General features: G+C 45.6%; 3 protein-coding genes across 10 annotated transcripts; 1 reads left to right on the top strand and 2 right to left on the bottom strand.

Annotated features, from left to right (window-relative positions):
• Nucleotides 1-116: 116 nt before the first annotated feature.
• On the bottom strand, nt 117-8,717 carry fbxo31 (F-box protein 31). Of its 2 annotated transcripts, XM_028958965.1 has the most exons (10): nt 8,226-8,717; nt 7,717-7,788; nt 6,157-6,243; nt 5,630-5,706; nt 5,387-5,554; nt 4,123-4,197; nt 3,864-3,973; nt 3,294-3,447; nt 2,883-3,217; nt 117-2,123 (listed from the first exon to the last, which is right to left on the bottom strand). In XM_028958965.1, the coding sequence occupies exons 1-10, from the start codon at nt 8,596-8,598 to the stop codon at nt 1,901-1,903; spliced, it is 1,674 nt and encodes a 557-aa protein (XP_028814798.1). In that variant the 5' UTR covers nt 8,599-8,717; the 3' UTR covers nt 117-1,900. The 2 variants fall into 2 exon arrangements, with proteins under 2 accessions (XP_028814798.1, XP_028814799.1); XM_028958966.1 differs by lacking the exon at nt 6,157-6,243 and having other exon boundaries at nt 8,226-8,715.
• fanci (FA complementation group I) lies at nt 8,052-17,864 on the top strand. Of its 5 annotated transcripts, none has more exons than XM_028958955.1 (39): nt 8,052-8,208; nt 8,288-8,918; nt 9,207-9,307; nt 9,526-9,598; nt 9,683-9,813; nt 9,906-10,059; nt 10,130-10,187; nt 10,286-10,327; nt 10,599-10,722; nt 10,901-10,986; nt 11,096-11,228; nt 11,338-11,427; nt 11,520-11,656; nt 11,750-11,930; nt 12,163-12,250; nt 12,338-12,468; nt 12,541-12,611; nt 12,704-12,818; nt 12,938-13,060; nt 13,144-13,212; nt 13,301-13,402; nt 13,468-13,653; nt 13,837-13,958; nt 14,069-14,230; nt 14,337-14,516; nt 14,733-14,899; nt 15,003-15,085; nt 15,250-15,366; nt 15,473-15,524; nt 15,604-15,731; nt 16,046-16,111; nt 16,220-16,316; nt 16,396-16,583; nt 16,715-16,771; nt 16,864-16,923; nt 17,094-17,168; nt 17,250-17,345; nt 17,469-17,567; nt 17,646-17,864. In XM_028958955.1, exons 3-39 carry the CDS (start codon nt 9,215-9,217, stop codon nt 17,706-17,708), a joined length of 3,999 nt encoding a protein of 1,332 aa, XP_028814788.1. In that variant the 5' UTR covers nt 8,052-8,208; nt 8,288-8,918; nt 9,207-9,214; the 3' UTR covers nt 17,709-17,864. The 5 variants fall into 5 exon arrangements, with proteins under 5 accessions (XP_028814788.1, XP_028814789.1, XP_028814786.1 ...); XM_028958956.1 differs by having other exon boundaries at nt 8,288-9,114; nt 16,399-16,583; XM_028958953.1 differs by having other exon boundaries at nt 8,288-9,114.
• Nucleotides 17,347-24,863, bottom strand: polg (polymerase (DNA directed), gamma). Of its 3 annotated transcripts, none has more exons than XR_003742920.1 (23): nt 24,811-24,863; nt 23,993-24,598; nt 23,700-23,895; nt 23,451-23,618; nt 22,918-23,064; nt 22,757-22,836; nt 22,494-22,676; nt 22,288-22,424; nt 21,956-22,079; nt 21,625-21,852; nt 21,411-21,528; nt 21,248-21,313; nt 21,026-21,142; nt 20,788-20,948; nt 20,632-20,685; nt 20,384-20,501; nt 20,032-20,167; nt 19,529-19,775; nt 19,330-19,452; nt 18,874-19,042; nt 18,557-18,765; nt 18,244-18,408; nt 17,347-17,823 (listed from the first exon to the last, which is right to left on the bottom strand). XR_003742920.1 is itself a non-coding variant. In XM_028958959.1 (23 exons), exons 2-23 carry the CDS (start codon nt 24,559-24,561, stop codon nt 17,768-17,770), a joined length of 3,567 nt encoding a protein of 1,188 aa, XP_028814792.1. In that variant the 5' UTR covers nt 24,562-24,598; nt 24,811-24,863. The 3 variants fall into 3 exon arrangements, 2 of the variants coding, with proteins under 2 accessions (XP_028814793.1, XP_028814792.1); XM_028958959.1 differs by having other exon boundaries at nt 17,768-17,823; nt 18,244-18,404; XM_028958960.1 differs by lacking the exon at nt 24,811-24,863 and having other exon boundaries at nt 18,244-18,404; nt 23,993-24,561.
• Nucleotides 24,864-24,899: the final 36 nt, after the last annotated feature.

Genomic DNA, 24,899 nt, shown 5'->3' with positions numbered 1-24,899 from the left:
CTGCTTTTTAAAAACACCTATTTAAAAGCACTTTTTTCAAAGGACTCACATCCTTTATGACTTTCTTGTACCATACAGTTAAAGCTGAAGAGACCTCCATGAACGTTCTCCCTGTGTGTGAGGAAATGTTGATTTTTATTGAGAAGAGGTTAATGCATAAGCCGCAAAGCTCCCTGAAGTCAAGACACAACTAATATAGAGCTGTACATCAAGAGTTAATTCTTCCATCACTGATAATGTTTCAATCATGTACACTTCATGTTAAGAGCAAACAATCTGTGCAAATGGTTTCACTGTTGAAAATATTGTCACGTAACTGATATGTTCATAGTTATGTTTATGAAAGGTACACAGGGTTTCTTTCTTCGGTTGTTGAGGCAGAAGATACAACTGTCAACCAGTCAGCCTGTCACAAACAAACCGTGTTTTGTGACACTTGACAAAAATGAGAACAACATTAGTAAATAAATATGACAAATTTACACAGACAAATATTGTACAAGGGTTAAAAAAAAAAAAAAAGGACAAGATAATACGGCCAGCAACCATCACATTCAGACCAAGGTAATTAAAAATAAATATACATACTGCTCAATGTAATTATTGCAGTAATCAAGAAGTGCAAACACACACACACAAAGAAAGGATGCAAGCATTCAAACTATATGCACATGTTGAGTTAGGGAACCAGTGAGGGAGGAGGAAATAATCTAAATCTAAAAGAACTTCAGGGCCCTCATCACTCATTACAACTGTTTGGGTAAATATCATGCATTTTTTGTGTAAGTAAGCACAGTGATGCATGGGGGAGGAAGCATATCATACTCTTTAGCTATTGATGGGCTATGAAGACTCTCTATATATGCTTCTTTTCACATTTTTAAAACGGGCTAATTAGACGTTTAGGAAGTAATAAAATTCATGGAGGCAACAGCGCGGGTAGAAAAATTGCTTTGGATTATGATTCTGAGCTTGTGAGAGCTCAGCTAAAGACACAAGGAACCTGGGTAGTGAAATTCTATCACCTGAGATATCCTACGTACCCAAATGACACATGCTTGTATGACGACAGAAGTAGTGACCGAAGGAGAGGAAGAAAAGACAAATGCACATGCTGCATTAGAAATAAATACTGCATTCTCAGCATTCTGCCATCTACCCTATAAAAATGTCTATGTTCTCCTGTATTGTATTTTCTTGCATGTTCAATCCAATCGAGTATGTGAGACCAGGTAAAAACCAATCAGCTAGGCAGAAACTGTTATTGGCTTGTTATAGAGACATAAGGACTGCAATAAAATAAAGCATAGAGAAAATATGAGAGAACATCAACAAACACGACAGGGACGGCAATGCAGCAACCTAACGCAAGTGAACTAAATCCCCCAACTGGAAAAGAGCAATGATACGATCAGGAACAAAATGGAAAACTGAACCCAAGCAACATAATACCAGATTGTTATGAAATGGCCAAAGCTACAGCACATCCATAATGCCACCACTGACAAGAACACAAGCTTAGCATCGTCCCAGTCCAATTAGAGTCCGCAGATTGTAGTGTTTAAACTTTCTAACCCGGATTAAAAAGAAATAGGGACACAATATTATTATGATTTCCTTTAATGGAAGCCTATTTTGACCAAACTGGCTTCCATAACTCCCTACCTTTATATTATAATGGCCCACTCACTGTATTCAAAAAATAAATGAATGAGGAGCTGATAAGAACGCCATGGTGTGCCCATGCAGATATGGACACTTGTCACCCAAGTGCCCGCGGAAGTAGCAGTGCCTACAGGGAGGTGTTTCAGGCATTCAGGACACTGGTGCAGGTCTGCAGGGGAGGGTGGAGCTCGAATGTGTGGAGGTACGCAGGGTATGCGTCAGGAGAGCTCGGCCACTAGGACGTCCAGGACTGCATGTTTTGTAGCATCGCCTCAAAGCGCTCCATGGTGGGCGCATGGGCGTGGGCTAGACGGTCTGTAACGCGGCTGTACAGGCTGAAGGACTTGAGCTCCAGCCAGATGAAACCAAAGCGGTTGTCGTCGAACAGGACAAAGAGCCCCGGGGTGCGCTCCGGACTCGTGAAGCCGTGGCCAGCTATCAAGCCCGTCCCGTAAAAACTGCAACAAACAGCACAACATGGAGAATTACTAACAATCCTAACATATGTGCAGAAATGGACCTTAAAAACAGCACACATACTCACGTTTAATGTTAATTAACATTGGTAACTCATTACAACGAACCCAGAATTCTAAATAGTTTTTACAATGTACATTAGTACAACTTGGTAGACACTTTTTTGTGACAATTATTGATGGGTGAGAACCATATGAGCATAAGTGAAATGGGTGAAAAATCACAGGTGAAAGCTCTTGATAAGCTCCTTCTACAGTACTGGCTAAAAATCATAAAAAAAAAAAAAAAATCTAAATTCTTAATAAATTTTGAGTTACTAAACATGACTTAACACTGAACAGTGTCAAAAATGGCTCGAAGAATAAAAATGTAAGGCAAAAATGTTTTTGATTGAAATATTTTTCACTGTGATTCAACTCATTCACTCAAATGATTCTCATTGGTCAACTGGTCTCTCGTTTTTTTTCTGAATAAAAACAAAATCTAAATCTAGATAAATTTCACATAACCTCAGAATTAATGATGTTGAGTTGTTTTGTGAGGAAAAGCTGATAAAATATAGTTTAATATACCAGGAAATAGATCTTATTCATAGCTAATATTGATCTTCTTAGCCATATAATTAAGTATACAACACCTCACTACATCGCAACAGACATTTTTTTTGTTCCAGCGCATGACTGAAACTATTTTATTGAACCAGTACAAGAAAACACGGCTTAAAGAACAAGGAGACTCACCACAATTTGCAAGTGCGGGGGTACTCCTCATTGCGCGCAATGACGCCCAAGGGTAAGATGAAAGGATGTAGTGAAGGCGACGTCCCACTTAAACTGGAGGAAGCCTGTGAGGCAGATGGAGCAGCAGATGCTGCCGCCTCAGGCCGGTCACACGCCTCTGCCCGCTCCGTTGGGGGACACGGCCCCTGCGCTTCCCTCTGGGCCTGCTCATGTACCCCAAGCACCAGGCGCGAAAGCTCTTCCACGTTGCGCTGGCTGTCCAGGTCAGGCAAACACACCGGCCGGCGGAGGTCGATGTCAAGGGTCAACTGGCCTGCTGGCACATTGGGGTCCCCCTGGTAAAAAAATAAATAAATAAATCAGGGTAGCATTTGGGAAGATCTGCATGGCAAATTTGAGCGAATTACTCACTGTGAGCTTGGTCGCTTTGGCACATGGGCCATGGAAGCTCAGCATGATGATCTCCAGCCCGTGGCTGCCATATGTACCTTTGAAGAGGCCGGGAGGCAGCAGGTCGGTGGGTAGGCACGGGGGCAGGTAAATACGCCGGTATGTTAGGCAATTACTGCAATGGCACATGAGGAGTGACTCAATTCAGCGAATCAAACTTAAATTAAATCACCACCATAAAAAAATGGACGCACTCATTTGTCTGGGCTGATATGAAAATGAGAAAACATTGAGTAACTCTCAAGAGAGTTACTACTACCAACAGTTTATGGCATTGTCACTGAATAAGTAACAGTCATTCAGATGACCTGCCCATAACCCGTAAGGGGTAATATAATAGAATAAATTATTTATACAATGTGATAACCTAAATTTGCACACTCTTGGCATTCTCTCGATGAGCTTCAAGAGGTCCTGCCCATAACCCGTGATAAAGAAGTGATAAAGAAAATATGTGACAAATTATTGTTTGTGGTACTACACTCAAGCCGCCTGTAAAAAAAATTAGGAAATTAATATTCGCGGACGTACTCATACTGGCTGGTGTAAATGAACTTCATAAGAATCAGTTCTTGCATGTGCTCATGAAAAATGTCCTCCAGTGTCCGACCCCATTCTTCTTCCAGCCACGTCCTGAACTCCTACACACACACACACACACACACACACACACACACACAAACACAATGTACACTTACACTCTTGTGTTCTGTAGATTTGAAATACTGTGAAAGTCAAAACCCTCCAAAAGATCAAAAACCTGCAGAAATGTTTAGCTTCAGCATCTCACCTCTTGCCGGCCTCCTGGCATTCGGTGATGATCTGTTTGGTTACATTTGGTGGAAAATTCGTCTTTCTTCACAGTCTAAAGAGAGCAAGGAAACACTATATTAAACCACCGGCAGGAGTATTTACTGTAATTCCGTAAGAAGGAAGCAGCATACAATACTTCCCTAAAATCCTGTTTCCTTGAAATGTGACACTCTACTGGCTCTACTTCTGAAATTGTGTTTTATTGGGCCAAACGGCCAATTGCTCTTGTTTCAGCCCTCAGCACAATTTATACTTAATGTTATTTTAATGTATCTTTTAAAATCGATTTCCTGCACTTGTGCTGAATCAGTCAGCCGGGCTGTTTGCACCACATTACTATACAAAACAGCAACCAAGAACCACTGTTGAGGCAGAATACATGATATATTCCATCATATTAATAGTATTTTCTTGCATCTCTACAAAACCAAATAACATTTAATAATTTGTATGGATTGATATTAAATGACACACCAATCATTTTCTTTTTCACGGACCATAAAAGTCACTGCGCTCACTGAATGCACTAAATACATACCTGAGATATGGCTGATATATCAAATGAAACTATTATCTGTGCTATGACAGAAACAGTACACAATAATGACATTAAAGTTTAAAGTGAAGTGATTGTCACATGTGATACACAGCAGCACAGCACATGGAGCACACAGTGAAATTTGTCCTCTGCATTTAACCCATCACCCTGAGTGAGCAGTGGGCAGCCATGACAGGCGCCCGGGGAGCAGTGTGGGGGGACGGTGCTTTGCTCAGTGACACCTCAGTGGCACCTTGGCAGATCGGGATTCGAACCGGCAACCTTCTGATTAAGGGGCCACTTCCTTAACCGCTAGGCCACCTGCAATTAAAGGTCCCCTATAATTATTGAACATTAATACAAGTTCCCCTTGCCAGTCTACGGTCCTGCAGTAGTAAGAAATAGCGATAGGTATAAAGAGTGGTCATTCTTCTTCACTGTTCATAGAGCGACAGCTCAGATGGTCGGATCTGGAATTTGTCCCCTTATGTCGTCAAAACAGGAAAGGTTACACAACGTCATGTCAGCGCCAAACATTGTGGTTGGTGAATGGTGCTGATGATGTCTGCACTAAGGATTAATTTAGGAAAGAAACATCATTTCATATCAATCAATACAAATTATTAAAGGTTATTTGGTTTCGTAGAGATTCAAGAAAATACTATTAATATGATAGAGTATTAGGGGACACTAAGAACTATACCTGAATGTCACCTTTGTGCGGCCCTCTGTGTCCATACATGCACTCCACAGTGGCTTTACTGCTCTCCCACATGTGAATACGGAAGAGTGGCCTTTTCCTCATCGTGTCCTCCACCCGTGGGTCATGAGGAGGCAAATACATCCAGCCAATAATGAAGAGTCCGTCAACCTGGACACAAGCAGATAACGAGCCAGAATAAGTTGCCAGAACATGGGCGAGAATGTGCAACCAGTGAGAACGTACCACCACATTGAGCAGTCCTCCATAAGGGCCAATGTCTGGCTGCCACAGGCCCAGAATATGCCTGTAAGGGTGCAGCACTGTAACACAAAGCAAGAAATGAAGATGAGCAAGAAAGCCTCGTACATATTTCACTTTGAATTCAGAAATCCACAAAAAGGGTTGTGCCAATACTCAAGTTAAATAAGTCGAATTAAGAAAACGGTATTTTGTTGTTAAATAAGTTTCTGTGAACATGACAGGGAAAAGAAGCCGAACACACTGACAACTGGGTTCATACAATTAGTGAAAACAGACAAAAGCACTTTTACACAGTGATGGGGGAGGAAACACAGACAATGTTAATACTTTCAAGCAACACACATTCCCATAACACTGAGCCTCAAATTAAATGATTCATTTTCCCTTTATCCATTTTCACATCACACTTCCGCATCTGCTGTGTGTGGACAGAGTGTAAAGAAGTCACACGCATGCTTTCAGGCCTCGCGTGTGTGAGGAAGAGCCCCCGCCGCCTGCGCAGTACATACGGCGTGCGTACACGTCCCGATAGTCCATGTGCTCGTAATCGGGGAGCAGCTTCGTAAAGCGTCCTGACTTCACCCGTGGGTTCACACCTGAACAGGTACACGGGTGGAGGCGCCACAGGGAGGGGGAGAGAGAGAGAGAGAGAGAGAGAGGCAGAAGAAGGGAGGTGGCAGAGCACTCTCAGGATGGGGCAGACTGCGGCGTGAGTACAGTACACTTCAGTGCGGTTCAGAGGGAACAGGAGAGGAGTGGAAACAACACGGTTAAATGGCTGATTAATAGTTTAATGTGAATTACCCTTATTGTAAACCCCCGCGGTGTAAGTGTGGATGCCTAGACCACGAAGAAGAACTACAACCCCGGCTCAACCCAATTCACTTCCACTGCAGATGTAGTGTATGCATCTCTCTCTCTCATATATATATAAATGTCAAATATTTATGATGTCTCAATAGATCCGCATTATTACACTGAATTGTTCAGAAATAAATAAGCAAGGGCCCATCAGTTCTCTTCATCAATACTAGCAGTTTGGAGTCACTGCGGGATACCAATGTGACAAAATGTTCAAACCTTTAAGGGCGGCAACCTGAGGTTAACCTGTGAACTGTGCGGAGCCAATGCATTAAACAGCTGAAGTAGGTTCGCACATGAAATCAACTCTTGAAGTTGAAGAGAGTGTGCAAATGGGACCAAATACAGGTTCTGGGTGTCAGGGGTGGAGAGAAAGTACATGGGAAAGAAAGCACAGTATAGGAAAATGTGCAACTGGCTTATGAACAGGGCAGGTTAAGCAAAAAATATTGCTACAGTGCAACAAATGAATTCCCCCGTGTTCTCTTTCTGATTTTATTTGGGGGGAAATTATGACAATATATGGTTTTGAATGTCTGTATTTACAAAATATATTTACATGTACAGTGCAGGCCAAATGTTTGTACACACCTTCTCATTCAATGTGTTTTCTTTATTTTCATGACCATTTACGTTGGTAGATCCTCACTGAAGGCATCAAAACTATGAATGAACACATGTGGAGTTATGAACTTAACAAAAAGTGGAGACCTGGCCTCCACAGTCACCGGACCTGAACACAATCCAGATGGTTTGGGGTGAGCTGGACCACAGAGTGAAAGCAAAGGGTCCAACAAGTGCTAAACACCTCTGGGAACTCCTTCAAGACTGTTGGAGAAGCATTTCAGGTGACGACCTCTTGAAGCTCATTGAGAGAATGCCAAGAGTGTACAAAGCAGTAATCAGAGCAAAGAAACTAGAATATAAAACATGTTTTCAGTTATTTCACCTTTTTTTTGATGCCTTAAGTGAAAATCTACCAACGTAAATGGTCATGAAAATAAAGAAAACACATTGAATGAGAAGGCGTGTCCTTTGGCCTGTACTGTATTTTCACACTACATAATACCTTCTTAAGAATTTTAAAATATAATTCCACACAACGTCATGTAAATAGTTGCCACCACTCTAATGAATGTTTAAACAACCACTGAATAGCTGTAGACTATGATTTTAATTACATTAATTAACGGAAGTAGCTCACTCACGCTTCACGTAAATCTCGCGGCTGGACACGCCCACCAGCTCCAGTTTGCGCAAATCTTCCTTCATACCAAACTCTGAGGGGGAAAACAAAATGCATCTCAACGTGTTATCCAGAGGAATAAACGTTTTGATCCTCGTCATACGCACACTGCCGCATTCCTTATTAACAAAATAGATTTATGTTTATGTATTTTTAATTCTGGATTGTCTAAAATGTGCGTTAAAAGCGAGCTTAAAGCGTATGTAGTACTGTACCACACTGCTCGTTTTAGGGTTTAAAGTGAAAGCCAGGTTTCCTCCGCCGCACAGGCCCAGAAATGACAGCCAATCAGAACGTTTGTTTACTGCGAATGCGGGACAGGGGTCGCTGTGTCAAACGCAGAGCTTTTCCTGTCATTCTAACCGTTTTATAGAATTTTGCTTTTTTTTTAACAGCAGCATAAAGGTTCGTCATGGAAGTCCGGCGCCGCTGGATCGAGTGCATGCAGTAACCGGTGAATTTGCACGCTACCCTCGGTGCATCGCCGTCTCCAGATGGTCTCCGTGCTGAGGATCTGCCGGAATTTCTTGCAGACCAGGGCCAGGCTGGGCAGCGCCGTGCCCGGCAGGGACGCGAAGATCTCCACCAGCAGCTCGGGCGGAAGGTCCAGCAGCGACTGCGGATGCCGTCGTCGTCGGCCGGCGCAGCCCGGGTCCTCCAACCGATCGGCCGCCCCGGAGCCGTCATGGCAGCCAGCGTCGGCTTTCGGCTTACCCACGATCCTCTCCTCCTCCTCCTCCTCGTCCATGTCCGCCTCGGAGTCGCTGCCCTGCTCCCTGTGCCGCTGGCGTCGCCTGCACCTCCGCGACTGTCCCACTCCGCAGAGTCTGGCACACACCGCCATCCGGAGTCACCAAACGGGCAACATTACATCACCGCAACAGCTGTCCGGGCTGCGGTCCGCCGACCTCCGCGCCGACGCCTTGTTGCGGGCCTGGGCGTGGCCGCGTGACGCAATGGCGTTCCTCGATTACGAGACGTCGTCGTGCACGCGGTGACCGGAAGCGACGTGCCCGGGCGTTCTGGGAGATTGAAAACGCGTTCTGGCGCGTTTTCAAACGTCGATTAAATGTTCGGCGTGATGCCGCAAAACGGCGATTCGTTGTCGAAGCAAAACACGAACTCTTCGTTTAAGACGATTTGCGACACGTGATTGATCTTCAGGTACGAACCAATCGCGTTTCCGCATGAAACCGGAAGAGGCGTGTGCGCCGTACTGGCGCGATTCTGCCTGGTTTTCAGACTTCGTACGCGATTCCTGCCGAGTAGATTATTCGACGCGTTGGTACATTTCAAAGAAGATTACTTGTGTTGTGCACGTGTTTTTATATTGTTGCCGTCAGTGGACCTTCTTGTTAAGGTAATTTCTCCAGGTTACGTTACACTTGTCACCATCTTTATCAGCAGAACAGCTCGAAGTTTTCGTGTTTTTTTTTTTTTTTACCGTCGCAGGACTTGGCATGGGTGGGGACGCCGGGACGCTCCTGCAGCTGTCGGAGGGAGACGGAGCCCGGGAACTGCAGCGGTACTTGGCATCCTTGTCCGACGATGAGGTACTTACATGGGGCGACCAGGCGACCTCCTTTACCCGGACACGTGGGAATTGCGTCCCGCTGGCTTTTTTAAAGAATTGTCCGCAGATAAAGTAAAAAGTCCCAATCGCAACCGACCATAGCTGTGGCCACTTTTCAATAGACTTTTTAGTGCAAGTGATATTCTTTGAATATATCAGCACTTCATTAATGCTTTTTCTCTTCCTGCGGTTGCCAAGCTGAAATCCATGATCACAAACTGTGCTCTGAAAGGTAAAGATGTGGGTGCAGTTATCAAAGCAATATTTAAAGGTAACCAATATCATTTAATGTTGTATTTGAACGTTGTGCGTATGCAGAATAGATCCATGTTACATATTTTGCGCTGTGTTTCAGGCTCTCCAGCCGGTATTTCTGACGGGGTCAAACGGAGGTCTCTCGTGTACCAGCACTGCATCCCCCTCTGTGAGTCCGGGGACCTGCAGACGGAGGTGGCTTCTGACATCATTGGATTTCTCATGTTGGAGGTTGGTTCTTATTTCTATTCTGGTTTATGGCAGCGTTGCGGTTTGTACATGTTCCTTTTCTGCATGTACGCCCTCTCCTCTCTGTACAACAGACGCACAGCCTGCCTGGCCCGTCCCTGGCACATCTGGCCGCTGGCTATGTTGAGGCAATTAAGGCGGGAGAGATGTGCAGTGGCAGATCCTTGGAACTCTTCCCCACCATCCTGACAGCCTTGTCTGCCATCGAAGCCCTGGCCTATGGAAAAGGTGAGATCCTTCAAAATGAGCGCGTCACCTTGAAAAACACGCCGTCACCACCTTGCTTTTTCTTGTTTAGGAGAGCTCAGCGGTGGGGAGTATAAGAAACAGATCATCAACAGCTTGTGCTCCAGCAGGTGCACCATTTTTTCCCCCTTAAATGCGTGAAAAATAAAAAATTGGATTTAGTTCCTGCATTGGATCCATGTGTTCATTCATCTTATTTTCTGTTCAGATGGGACCCCACTTGTGTGATTCACCTGACAACCATGTTCAGGTGGGATCTCTTTGTGTGTGGATATTTATATAATTTTTTTGTGAGTCTCTACATGAGAGTTGTTGGCATGGGACAGAGGGGGCGGAGCTGCCTAAAAGTATATAAAATATAAAACAATGACGGTGTAAATGACTCAGAGGGGAAAAAACACACTTGAACAGATGGGTTTTGAGTGAGGATTTGAACTGTGAATTGATATTTCTGAGTTAAATGCAGAGGACACAATGTGCCCCACAAAGACAAAAATCACTTTCACTCATTGCTTTCTCAGGGACGTGCCATTGTCTTCAGAGGAGCTGCAGTTTGTCGTGGAGAAAGTGCTGAGGATGTTCCAAAAACTGGACCTTCAGGAGATTCCACCACTTGTCTACCAGCTCCTGCTGTTGGCTGCCAAGGTTTGCTGGTCATGTGTTTGCAGTGAATGAAGTCTAATTGTCTGAGTATCTGGGATACATCTGCAAGGACAGCCCAGAATACTGGTTTTGTTTCTGAAACTTGCAATACATCTGCGTGGTTTTGCTTACCTATTTTTTGTTGAGAAAATCAAGCTTTTACTTGTCTTGTCTTACTCAGGGTTGTAAAAAAATCGTTTTGGACGGAATCATCATGTATTTTAAAGAACAGGATGACAGACATGAAGACGAGCAGAAAAATGGCGAGTGAGTATTTTTTCCAAAAGTGGTGCTAGGTGTGTGTGTGTGTGTGTGTGTGTGTGTGTGTGTCTGATTTTCTGAGCGAGCCTTCTGTTTTCCCGTGTCTGCTCATTAGAAACATGGATGTGGAAGTGCAGTCTGTACCACAGGACCAGCTACGGCATGTAGAAGGGACCGTGATATTGCATGTTGTGTTCGCTGTGCAGCTGGACCACGAGTTGGGCAGGGAACTGTTAAAAACCCTGAAGGTCAGTCGGCGGTTGTTAACCATATCTCTGATCACATCGATATTCATTAAAACATCGATCTCTTAAAAATAAGATTTTTGATTCATTTTTCACCTTCTGTGCCCTTTAGGGTTCCACTGGGGAACCTTCTAAAGTCCTGTGTCCTTTTGGAGTTGCCTTATTGCTCTCTGTAGCTCGAATTCAGCGTTATGAGGAACAGGTTACGACCTCTCTTCCAATTCACCCATTTTGTTATGTACTGTTACTTTTCCTAAAATGGTGTTGATTCATCTCTGTTTTTACATCGTCTAGGTGTTTGACTTCCTCAAGGGAGCAATCACAAAGAGGTTCAAGGATGACCAGGCACTGCAGAACTCCCGCTTTCTACAGGATCTGATCCCCCAGTCCTGCAGTGTGGGCCAGATGATTCTGGATACGGTTAGGAATAGGTAGCTACCTATGCAGTGATATGTTCAAGTTCCCTGTATGGAATTGGGCTTTAATTTGGAAGATGCTTTTGACTGACTGCTTGCCCTCTGTAGTGTGTTTGGCTGGGACCATGTTACAAAGGGACTGGTGGAGCTAGGCTTCATGCTCATGGACTCATTTGGCCCAAAGGCAGGGGCATTTGGAAAGGCTTTGGAAGGATCCACTGCTCTTGCCAAGACTCCAAATCAACTGGCATGTCGGCTTGGTGGCCAGGTCCTTCTTGATGGCTTCAAGGTAGTCATACCACTTCAGTCATATTAGGGAGTGTTTTTGCTAATGTGGGCAAAATGTTAGGCCAAAAAGGTCAAACTTTTGCTCCTAGTGAGATGTGTGTGGTGTGAACCCAAAATATGTCAGTTTCTATACAGATTTTTACATGTTCCTGGTATTATGTTCTTCACACTGCCTTCGTTTAACCTTGGTACTCTGAAGATTAGTGTCCGACATGATGTTTCATCTATTACAGATGCATGAGCCGATCAGAGGAGAAATTCTGGAGCAGGTCCTTAATCGTCTCATAACAAAAACGGCATCTCCAGTGACCCATTTTATTGGTGAATAACAGCATTCAGTCATGCCTTCAAACAGTGCTTGCTTCCTGTCCACACGGCCAACCAGTCTCTTCTTCATTGTCCTTACAGAGCTGCTCTCCAGCATGGTTGTCTCAGCTCCTATGATAATTCTAGAATCCTCAGCCAAGGTGACAGAAACCTTCGACCATCTGTCATTCCTTCCGCTAACCACGGTGCTGGGGCTCCTCAAGGCTGTACAGGTCAGAGTTTAAGAGTAGTGCTACTCTTGTATAACTCGAGGTCATAATAAATAATAAAAATATTTTCCACAGCCACTGCTAAAAGTCAGCATTTCCATGAAGGATTCATTGATCTTGGTCCTGAGAAAAGCCATGTTCTCCAGGTGAGGTTCTCATGCAGGCTAGCTCCTTTACTTGCTGTGTCCATGTGCAATGTTAATTTACAGTAAAATATCCCATCTTTCTCTGTCTTCAGCCAACTCGAAGGAAGGAAGTCTGCGGTGTCTGGGTTCCTGTTGTTGCTAAAGAACTTCCGGGTCCTCGGCAGCTTGGCCTCCAGCCAGGCCAGTCAGGCCATCAGCTCCAGCCAGGTGGGCAATATGTACACTTTCAGCTCGGCTTCTCGATTAAAATGAATAAAACGGAAATTATTCATTCTACAAGTGTTGGCTACATTTTGGGGGACTTGGGGTGTCTACAATCACTATAGATCCACGCAGATGTTCACTCCCGCTACAACTCTGCTGCCAATGAGGCCTTCTGCCTGGAGATCCTGAGCAGCCTGCGGCGCTGCCTCAACCAGCAGGCAGACGTGCGGCTCCTGCTTTACGAGGTCAGAATCTCGCTTCCCTCATTTCTTTTTGCCCCGGCTGTTGAATGCACGAGAATTTATGCACAGACATCTTTCGGCTTCAGGGTTTCCGTGACGTTCTCCGCCACAACTCGCAGCTGGCTAGCTCCATAATGCAGACCCTGCTTTCACAGGTGTGTCTTTTTTTTGTGTGTGTGTGTGTGTGTGTTAGTGAATCTGAACATTCTGAACGTTTAACTTTTGTGCATGTGTTCATTTCAGTTAAAACGATATTATGAACCAGAGCAGGACCTCTTGCCGCCATTGAAGCTGGAACCTTGCATTAGCGCTCAAGGAGACCAGATCTTCCTTCAGGAACCGATGGTAATAGACTTTACCCCCCTGTGGCACTGTTATCAGACATGACACAACCTGCTGTCCCCTACCAGGCCCACCTGTTGTCCTGCACGGTTCACTGTCTGCTGTGGCTCCGGAATGTACAGACTGGGGGTCCCATGGCTGGATCTGATGATGATGAGGAGGAGGAAGAAGAGGGGTACCAGACAGAGCTTCATGCTATGTTGGAAAGTGTGACGAGACGGCTGATGAAGAGTGAACTGGAAGATTTTGAGTTGGTTTGTGTATAATTTTAATGAAAAAGTACAGATTTTGTCATTTACACTCAATCACGACATTTATTAAAGCCCAAAATAGCCTTTTTGTTTTTAGTGTAACATTGTACAATGATGCAATAATTGCATTTCTTTTATAACTGTGTAATTTAATTTAATAAAATTGTTCTCATGTTTGTCCCCCAGGACAAGTCTGCAGAGTTCTCTCTGTCCTCCAGCGTTGGAGTGAAGAACAACATCTACGCCGTGCTGGTTATGGGAGTCTATGAGGTTCTGATTGAATACAACTTTGTCATGGCCAACTACAGGTTAATTACTGCACTTGATAGATTTATTTTTTTTTTTCTGTGGGAGTGTTTGAGATGTATAAGGATGAAGTGTCAGCAGACATTTGACTTCCTGTGTGTGTTTCATGCAGCAAAAATCGTTTTGAGGAAATTTTGGAGCTATACCGGCGTCATCATAAGCTTTCGGAAATTCTCCATGAGAAGGCGGGAAAAGGCAGAGTGCCCTCCAATAAAACGCCACGCAGCCTGCTGTCCATGGCCTTCCTCTCCACCCTGCTGAGCGCCCTCTTCAGGTGAGCTTCGGTTTCGTAAGCCCGCCGCTTTGTAAATACCGTGTGTTGCTTTCCTGAGATTATAAAGTCGATTCTGTGTGTGTGCTATATTCGATCCTGCGTTCAGAGACAACACTCAGAGTCGTCAGGACAGCCTGTCAGTTCTTCGCTCCTGTCCTGACTTCTTGCGCTACACTGTCAGCGTCGCCCTGCAGAAGGTGCAGCAGCTGGAGGAGACGGGCCACACCGACGGCCCCGAGGGACAGAATGCTGAGAAGATGTTCCGCCATCTCTGTGACATCACCTGGTCAGTGGTGTGGTTATAAATTTATGATGTATTGCACATGCACATATTTAATGTTGCTGTAACTTTTGATTGTTTAGTGGGACCTTAAGGCCATAATTGTCTTTCTCTCAAAAGTGGTGGCCTAGTGTGTAAGGAAGCGGACTCGTAACACACGTTTCATTCTGTGCACCGTGTGCTGTGCTGCAGTGTATCACTTTCACTTTTCAATTCGTCCAGTGTGCTTATGTGGAGGTACACTAACATCCCCTCAGCTGTGGAGGATTCTAGCAAGAAGGACAGCAGCCACAATGTTTCCCTGCTGTGTCTAGAGGGGCTGCTGAGAATCTTCAGCACTGTGATTGAACGTTACCCTCACAGGCTGACCAGCTTCCTGGGTGCCATGGGTAAGAGACAGACCTGTCCTCGGGGTGATGTTATGAAGCTAGTAGTAAATATGTTTAGTAAAATATATATATATATATATATATATATATTCCCCATTCCGAGATGTGTCTGAGGACGAGGAGGCTCAAAATGGCAGTGATGGCAACCTGACGGAGAAGACTGCTTTCTACCTCCGTCAGTTTCAAGTGAGGCAATTTCATTCATTCTTTAAAGGACTTTAATTTTGTTGAAGAATTTGTGACTTCGTTAATGTGAAAAATCTCACTGTGTGGTGGTTACCTGTTGAAATATATGAGAAACTGACGTGGAGATTGGTGACATCATGGACCTTTGCTTTTGTTTCCCACAGCGGGCGTTGTTCAGCCAGTTGAGTGGAGGGGAGGATGAATTTAACTGTAAGGAGGCCCAGCTGCTGGTCAGTGTTCTCACCCTACTGTCCCGCCAATTGGACCCCGCCTCACCCCAGGTAACTGCATAAAATTAAATAGAAAAAAACTACCATTTTCCTGCAGCTACACTGTACAGTGATTTTGATGCTGAGCCGTTTGTAATTGGATGCTCTGCTTATTCAGTTTGAGCAGATGTTTAATTGGACACTGAAAATCTGCAGAGAGACCAGCTTTGGTAGGTTTCTGTGATCTTTATCGCTTTCCTTTTAAATCAGCATTGATTGCAAACTGTTGATTGACCAGTTTCTCCTCAGAGGATGTTGGGTTCAGCAAGGGCCTCCTTTCTCTGCTCTTCAGTCTGCATGCGCTGCATAAGAGCCCTGTCCGACTGATCTGGGAGCTGTGCCAGGACATACACAGTCTACTGGGTGACATTGATCAGGTGAGAAGGAAAATCACTGTAAGCTGTGGAGTGATATGGATATAAAAAAAAAAAAAAAAAAAAAAAAAAACCACCACCAAAGGCAGCAGTCATGAAGTGTTCAGACAAGCATTCAATATAAAGGCGTTTCATATTAATATAATTTATATATAGTCCTGATTTGGGACATTCTGTAACACACTATACATTTGATCTTTATATGTATGTATTAAATGAAGAAACCTATTGCAAAAACAGTGGCTTGTTAATTGATAGCTACAGTGGCCCGTTAGGGTTAGCTGATATGAAACCTGAGCTTTATTGCACCCTTACAGGATGTGGAGGTAGAGAAGCGCTCTCATTTTGCATTTGTCAGCATTAAGACTGCTCCCCCCACTACAGTGAGTATGCAGACACTGCATGTACAGTCCTGTGTGTGTGTGTGTGTGTGTGTGTGTGTGTGTGTGTGTGTGTGTGTGTGAGGTCATTGTTGCTCCTGCATGTTCCAGCTGCTGCTGCTGGTCCAGCTAGGGAAAGTTCTGGATGAAGTGGACTGGCTGCTGGCCAAGAGGAAAGGCCAGAAAGCAATTGACAGGCCTGGATCAGGTATCAGGAGTTGTTACACATTCTTATTTTCAACATTTCCATTATGGGATAGCATGGGGTTGTCAACGCATGTTTGCAGCAGGAGGTGCCACACAGACTGCGATGCAGCAGGACCCAGTGGAGAAGGCGGTGACCGTGCAGTTGGGAACCCTCCTGACCGCCCTGAACGAGCTGCTCCAGACGGCCCTGCCCCCAGGGACCTGCTGCCACACCCTGCTGAGGGAGTTGAGTCGGACCTACACTATCCTCACCACACTGCTCAAATATGTGAGTTTAATCCTGCCGACCTTCATTTCAACATAGTTCCTCGATCACGTATTTAAGTTATCTCTACATTAACATGTAATCATTTCACTATGTAGAGTAATTGCCACTGCGTAACTTCTTTTCCCCTGCAGTACATCCAGTTGTGTGCGTCTCACCCAGGCCAACTGCCAGCTCGTCTGGAGAAGCTGGTGAGCTTCTGCTGAGAACCATTTCAGCCTATGCACTGTGTTCCAGTTAAAGAGGGAATAAAGGGAATATGTGACTGGTTTTCCTCTTGTAGGTGAAACTGTCTGGCTCTCACCTGACACCACAGTGCTACTCGTTCATCACCTACGTCCAGGTACCGATGCTTGTTTGCGCGGTGGCGGTTTATTAACATCTCATTATGCTCATTGCATCACATGCACCATACTGGTGTTTTGCAAACTGTTTTCATAAGATTCCACCTTTGCCAGATTATATATGTAGGTCACAGTTCTGGTTGAGTGTTTCATCGTTCTGAACATACAGAGCGGTGAGCAGAGTGGAGGAGGTGCTGAGAAGAAGAAGAAAAAGAAGGAAGATGAGACAATCACAGCTGTTTCTGTATGGAGCTGAATAATTTTCTTTGTTCATAGCAACTCTCCACACCGCTGTCGTGATGAACCTCGCTTCTCTTAATTGCAGGCTAAAGTTCTACGTGACACCAAAGCCATTCCCAATCTCATCTTCAGCATAGAGCAGTATGAGAAGTTTCTGATTGTACTCTCAAAGAAAACAAAGGTTTGCGTTTTGATAAGTTGTTTTATGAGCATATTAACAAAAAGTAAAGTCTTTCCCTCGTTTCGAGGGGTTTGAACTGTAACATTTGGGTTGAAGGTAGCTGTGGTTATGCTTCCTGTTCAGGTTAATCTGATGCAGTACATGAAATTAAGCACTTCCCGAGACTTCCGCATCAACACGGCCACAGTAGAGGCTGCCCTTCAGGAGCAGCAGGACAGTCAGGTGGGTGCTGGTGGTCTTCAGTGCTCATTAAGTGTTTGACTGATGCAACACCACATTTTTGTATTGCATTCCTCCTAGTCCACACCTGCCCAGCAGCCAGAAGAGAGCCAGGAGCCGAAGAAGAAGAGGAGGAAGCACTGAACGCACTTCTGTACATGTTTTCCACACGAACCTGGAGTCCCACCATCTTGCTATATCTCTTAATCGAGGGAACCTTTGGTTATCTTCATAATCTGATAAATGTCCAGGGCCTCACCTGAAAACAATTATTTCTCGTTAAACAGCATATATGTTCAATGTGTTTTGGTAAAAACATTGCTTCAGTGTTAAACATTTGTACATAATTTCACGGTCACTGGATATCAGTGTTTTGCTTTTTCCTCTACACTGATATCCACAAACAGATTATTAAAAAAAAGATGGCCAAATGTAATAAAATTTTAGATCAGCAGTTCATGTATGTGAATCCATCTTGAGAATAAATTGAATGCTGACATTCACATAAAAGCAGATGCTACCTATCCAGAACAATCAGTAGGTACAGGAACAGCCCCCCTGGAGACTTTTGAACCTGTGACTTTGTGGTCTTCTGCTTCATAGGTGACTGTGTTACCAACTAGGTTATTACCGCACATAGAACAGTCGCTACTGCAGGTATCAAAGGACATCAACTGACCCTGGGACAGGCCGTATCTGCGCTCTACTCCGGTGGGATTAGAGGGGGTCACGCAGTCCATCGTCACTTCCTTCCGCATGCACTGATCAATGTCCACTGCGCTGAAGAACGCCACGGATTGAGGAAGGTCCTTCATGTCCAGCTTGTGTGCAAACATGCATCTGTCTTGCACCAGATCAAAAAAAAAAAAAAGTTCAGATTATGCTCCATAATACAGCTAATTTATTTCAAGCCTTAATTACCACCACCACCACTGGCCTCAGCTGCTACCATCCTGGATGATAAGTGTTGGTAGGTGTGATCAGACACTCACCGTGTTAGCAGGTTGGTAATCTGCAGGGCCAGTGCCGCTCGATATCGGTCCTCGCTGCGCACCAGGTAGCGCACCTCATCGTGGATACTGATGCAGAATCTCCCGTCAATGTTGTGCTCCTCAAACAGCCAGCGCATGGCCACCAGCATCAGGTGGAGATAATCCACCGCAGAGCTCTGCACTACCCAGTTCACCCTGCTGGTGATGAACTGATAATATTGAATATGAGCACTTCAATTTAGTATTGTCAACCCTGAATCGGTTTTCGCTCCTGAATATGGACCCAATTCAGTAGAACAACTGCACGTTATTCTCACCTCATCCTTGACAACAGCAGGCTCCAGGGCACGGGATATCCTGCAGCCCAGCACAGGCGTGGCCGGCCTGGAAGAGTGGGCGATGCTTTCCAACTTGTTGAACATCTCTGACTCTGTGCCCCCAACCCACACTCGCTGCCCAGTTATGTCCCATCTCTTCCTATGGGACCTGCAAGCAATGCAAACCCACATTAATGTCGATTTAACAGGAGATTATTGATTATTAAATGAAAAAAAATGAACGCAGGAGTTAGTCAGAAGTGCCTTTTGGCACCAAAAGGTTCAGCGTTAAGTAATTTGTCTTTTGTTTAACAATAATCCATTTCCTTTGGCCAGTATACAATGATATCTCAATTTAGTTGAAAAACCATACATTTCTCACCCCTCATAATGCATTGCTACGAAACAGATAAGCATACGTTTCAAGTGAAATTCAATGAAGTAAATTTCCCTTACTTCTGCCCTGCAGCCCTCTGGATCCTGCGCACCTCCTGCATGGAGACGCTGCCGTCCTCCTCCCGTTCTACATTCAGTCCGAGCTCTTGCACCAGCCACTCACCCTCATCTGTTAGATGGTACCTAAGCAGGCCATATTTCTTTGTTTTTTCCGTACAAACCCTTAGCGCAGAGACAGATCTTAGCATGTGGGTCTTACCTGCGGAGGCCCTTCGTCAGAGCGTACATTTGCCTGGCCTTGCCAGCGGCCTCTGACTGCGTGAGGCGGTGGTTGAACTGCATGAGCAGCCGTTCGGCAAAGGGCTGCCCAGCGCCGTAGATGCGTCCGTAGTTAAAGACTTTGGCATGTTCACGACTGATGCCCACACTGTCTGCGGTGCGGCTGTGTAGGTCGGTGCCCTGGCTTTTCTTCCCCTGCAGAGTCATCCATCCGAATGCCGTGCAGCCTGTCCACGTTCACAATCAACACGAAGGGGTCTCATTTACAGCATTTAACAGACGCTCTTATCCAGAACGACTTACAATCAGTAGTTACAGGGACAGTCCCCCCTGGAGCAACTCAGGGACACAATGGTAGTAAGTGGGATTTGTACCTGGGTCTTCTGGTTCATAGGCGAGTGTGTTACCCACTAGGCTACTACCACCCACAGTCTCACGTTCTGCGCGACTTAATTACTCAATTCAGAACAATCCCACTCTCACCGTGCAGACCGGCAAAATGGGCCTCCCCCAAAATGGCAGCGATCCACAGCTCCTGCGAATCCACATCTGCTCCCACCAGGTGATACCCAGGTGGTGCCTGGATCATAGCCTTGAGCTCACTGCCAACTCGGTCTCGCTGAGGGGGGACACAGAAGACGGTTCGGTCTTAGTGAAATGAGTAATTTAACAAAGGGCTAACATTAGAATAAAGAGTCTGAATCCTTTCCAGAGGTGGATAAAAAGAATGCTATATTATGGACTTTATTTCACGTTTTATCTGCCACAAGAAGAGGTCCTATGGTTCCAATTTCGGAGAATTACAGTTTATTATTGCCAGTAGTTTAATCCTTACCCTGGCATTGCTGGCTGTTAACCAGGTGGGCTCCACTGCCCTGCGAGTCACTGTTCCCGCGGTGATGACCTGTGGCAGAATGGCACCATACTGCCCCTCTTCATTATAATCTGGATGTCTTTACAGTGGTAAAATGTCAGCAAAGATCCGCATATTATGATCATAATTGCTGAAAAGTTATATTTAGGATTTTTCGCCTCCCAAATTGTGTGTGTGTATTGTATGTGTAGCTTGTATGAAGGACCTACCTGCTCACAACATGAGGAAGCTCTCCCTTTCGCAACCAAATTACTTTCTGGGAGCTACAATGGACAAGGTTGCCACGTAAGACTAATTCACACTTTTTATCAGTAATCTGAGATCAAATTCATAAAGCTGCAATGTTGTTCTGACGTGACGAGCACCTTATACGCTTCTGCGCGTTCCTCCAGAATGAGATCATTTTATTGATCTCCAGAGCCCGTGTGGCACTGGTGCCCCCTCTGCCAGCCTGTAAGGTGCCATCCTCCATCTTAGACAGGAAGTCCTTGGAGAACGGGCTTCCCACGTTGTTCTCGTTCCCATCCTATTTAAGCAAAGGACCACATTTAACACAGGCCTCCAGGGATTTGTGCCTTTCTGAGTGTATTGCGGGTCACCCACCTTATGAGGAAGTTTGAAAAACCAGCATCCTGCGATGTCGACGTCATTATGTGGGCCGTTGCCATGGTGATAAGGGCAGTCGCTTTCTTCTGCAACCAATTCTGGTTCTCTTAATGTCTGATGGGAAATTCAAATTCTTGGATAAAAAGTGGATAAGTGGAAAAGTGGATAAAAAAAAAAAAAAATAATAAAAATAAAAAAAAAGGTTTTCATGAATTGTACTTTTTTCTTCTTGACCCTGTCCATCACAATCTCATCTTCATTGTCCAAGCGACTCAGCTCCTCCACCTAGGGCAAAAAAAAAAAAAAAACACCTGCTCTTCATCTCCATAACCACACTGTTGTCCTTCATCAGAAAACAGCAACATAACCACCAGCAGCTGACCGTCTGCCATACGGTGCTGTCTGTCAGCATGAGCTCATCAGTTAGAGGCGTGTCCAAACACTCCGGTTGGTCCTTGCCTTTTTCTTCACAGTACCTCCTGTAGATCTTCTCAATAGCTCTACAGATTGTTGAGAGACATTGTTAAATTGGTTCATATGTACATGTACAATAATTAATGGATTCATTTATTTTAATACATAAATTGATAAGATACCTGTGGGGGCACACAGGCCCTTCATCTTCCTCTCTGGAATGTTCCAGGTTATCCCTGCGTCCTGGCACCAAGTAACCCCAGCCATGCTTCTCTGTGTAGTGCAGGGGGAAACCATCCCACGTAAGACCCATCAGCTTGGGGGTCAACCTCATCTGCAGGCTGATGAGGGATGCTCCCGGAGACCAGGCCTCTTCATCGGTCATCTTCACGCAGAGTTTACGATACCAACTAAAAATAAATAAATAAAAAGTGCATTAAGCCCGATGAGTATTCAGGGCTGGACGACCCAAAAACTGGTACTAAAAGGAATTACGGTTAACCTAGAACTCACCTGGGATGTTCAGGCAGGTGTTGCCTCCTCTTTGGTAAAAGGCTGGCTGTCTCCTTCAGCCTCTTCAGTGCGTCCCTGTTTGGGTCTGGTCCATTCAGCTCCTCCTCAGTGGGTGGACCAGGGTCTGCCAGGCCACAATCCAAAAAAAAAAAAAAAACGTCCTACTCATCCAATTTGCAGAGTCACATGACCCCAAAACAACTTTATGACTCTGGAGTCTTGACTAATAAATAAAGAAAATACTGCACTATGAGTATCATTTTTTGTGGTACTTTATGTGAAACAAACTTTAATAGACCTATACGTGTGAAAATAAACGTTGACATCCGCACCTTCATCCCAGTCCCTTGTTAAAACAGCAGGCGTAGCCTCAGGCTTGACGTCCTTTTTCTTTCTGCCAGACACCTTTTTCTGCTTAAACTCCTGAACGTCCCACTCCAAGTCCCACATCCAAGGGTCATCTTTGTACCTAAAAGAAAAAATGTTTAGTACAGATGATGCACATGAACGCAGAGCGCGAGCTGGAATTTGACCTTACATCTCATTCTCCAAAAGCTGACAGGCATCATCGGCCAGTCTCATCAGAGACTTCTTCATCTCTCTCTGCAACTCCTCATACGTGTCTTGAGCCTGTTCCAAATATCTCTCCCAGTTATTATTGACAGGCAAGTAGCACACGCCCATCTCCAGCATTCCTGCCAATGTGACTGGGTGCGGGCATCTGCATAGACATTACAGGATCTGCTTCAGTAAATGCTCTTTTCCCACTGCATCCTGCCTGGGACCAGTGGAGGTTCTCACCTCTCCATGAACAGAGGGAGCTGGTGCATGAAAACCTCATGGGTTGCCAGCACATCCAGAGCACAGTACTGCATGAGTTCCTGAAATGGGAGGAGACAAACAAAATGAATTTTAACCTTGACAGCTGACCCATGCTGGATTTCTGTCAGATGAATTCACACCTGGAAGTTGTCCCTGATGTCGGCCATGTTACCCTTCACAAACATCTCTCGAGCCTCCTTCTTCAGGGGCTCTCCTCCAACGTACAGTTCATGAACATCAGCAAGATTATTAATGCTGCTGATATTCACCCAATCCCATGAGCCAATCTACAGAGGAAACCATAACATCCCAAATAAGTCATTTGTCATGTGGCTCCTACGACTAAACTGTTCTGCTCTACACACAACATAAACACATCGGCTCTGCCTCCTGCCCACCAGACTATAGACTCCAGTAGATCTCTGAAGGTATGCTGTGTGTGGTATCTGGTACCAAGGTAAGTCCTAGAAGTAGCGTGATGTGGTTCATGTTAAAGCAGCATCCACATGACTGCAGGAGCCAAGGCTCCAAAGCAGAGCATTTTCCCAAAGGACCTTGCTTCCTCTGTCGGCATGACTTCTTCCAGGTGCCATCTATTCCCTTATTGCCTATATCCCACCCACTGGCACATGGCATCAGTGAATACAGATCCAATTCACCCCTTCAGACTGACCACAGGGCCATCAGAACGCCGTCCCAGTTTCTTTATGTGCTCCTTGACATCCTGCAGGCCCCGCCTCTTGCCGTGCCGACTTGCCATCCAGAGTGAGCGCTGGAACCCTGTTAGGCCGGAAATGGCCATGTGGAGACTCATCGTGTCCAGGAAACGAACCTTGGACCCCTGTGTGGACACGAGCAACACCGCATGAGTGAAGAGTGAACGTGCTGGCACAAAATAACGCAAACAGCGTGGAAGTGACACCTTGAGTATGTACTGCTCCTTTATGTGCGCGCGATCAAAGCTGACATTGTGCCCCACCACCAACCTCTCCTGCCACCGACCCCCTGGGGGTCTACTGGAGTTGGCGCGTGTCTCCAATGGTATGAGGTCAGCCAACGACAGCTGGTTTGACCACGTATAACGGTCTTCAAGCAGCCTCTTGCTGCACCAGGAGTACCTGTTCGACACAGCAACCGATAAAGAGATAAGCGCCAGAAAGAGATCCGATTTAAAAAAAAGCTGCAAACCGCACAGGAAAGACGGGCGTGTCTCACCAGGCTGCAGGAGACACGGCTACGGCCAGAGTAGGACACGGACCCTCAGCCACGCACACTTCCACATCAAAAACAAGGGCGTTCTCCTCCGGGAAGTCCACCCTACTGCTCTCCCCGTTTGGGGCATAGCGGGTCCAGCCTTCTTCCCGGGCCCAGTGCTCGGGCATCGCGGGCAGGGCGGCCCGATGCAGCGAGCTGGCCGCCTCCAGGTAGGGGAGGCTCTGCTTCTGAGCCAGGACACGGAAGTGCTCGTCGATGTCCTCGCCGTACATGTGCGGCAGCTCCAGCTCCACGTCCGGCACCAGCGCTGCCTCCCTGCCCCAGAGCTGGTGCTGCTCCAGGTGCCCGACGCTCCTCTGCACGTCCTCCCGCCGGTACGTCGGCCGCGTCCCGCGGAAGATCTGCTCGTGCAGGCTGGCCGACAGCATCTGGATGTTCAGCGGATTGAAGCGGGCCTGGGCGCCGCCCTGCGGCTTCTCGGGCCGCGGGGCCGCCGGCGAGCAGCGACCCCGCCTCCGGTGGCTCGGGTCGGAGCTCCGCCACGGGCGACGGCGGAGGACACGCAACATTTTAGGAGCGGAAATGTTTCACATGCTTAAAACTAACCTGAAAACCAAATACAAATACAATATTTTAGTCGTAATATACATCAATAAACATACAAAACAAAACTATTATATCTAACCAACGAAAACAAAAACCGCGGTTTATATATTCAAATGCATCATAATTAGGTATCTTCATTATTACGAAACGAGTATAAAATTACTTGATGTTATATATGTGTATATATATCTGTAGGTACAGAGAGCTCTCACGTGCGCTTATTGTTAGTTTCCATATTTCACCTCTGACCCCGACCACAGAGGCAGCGGCGACGGAATAAACCGATGCGCGCACAGCGACA

The sequence above is a fragment of the Denticeps clupeoides genome, chromosome 17 (assembly GCF_900700375.1).
Source record: "Denticeps clupeoides chromosome 17, fDenClu1.1, whole genome shotgun sequence".
NCBI lineage: Eukaryota > Metazoa > Chordata > Actinopteri > Clupeiformes > Denticipitidae > Denticeps > Denticeps clupeoides.
Note: the sequence above shows the minus strand (reverse complement) of the source record. Positions and strands in the feature narration are given on the sequence as shown.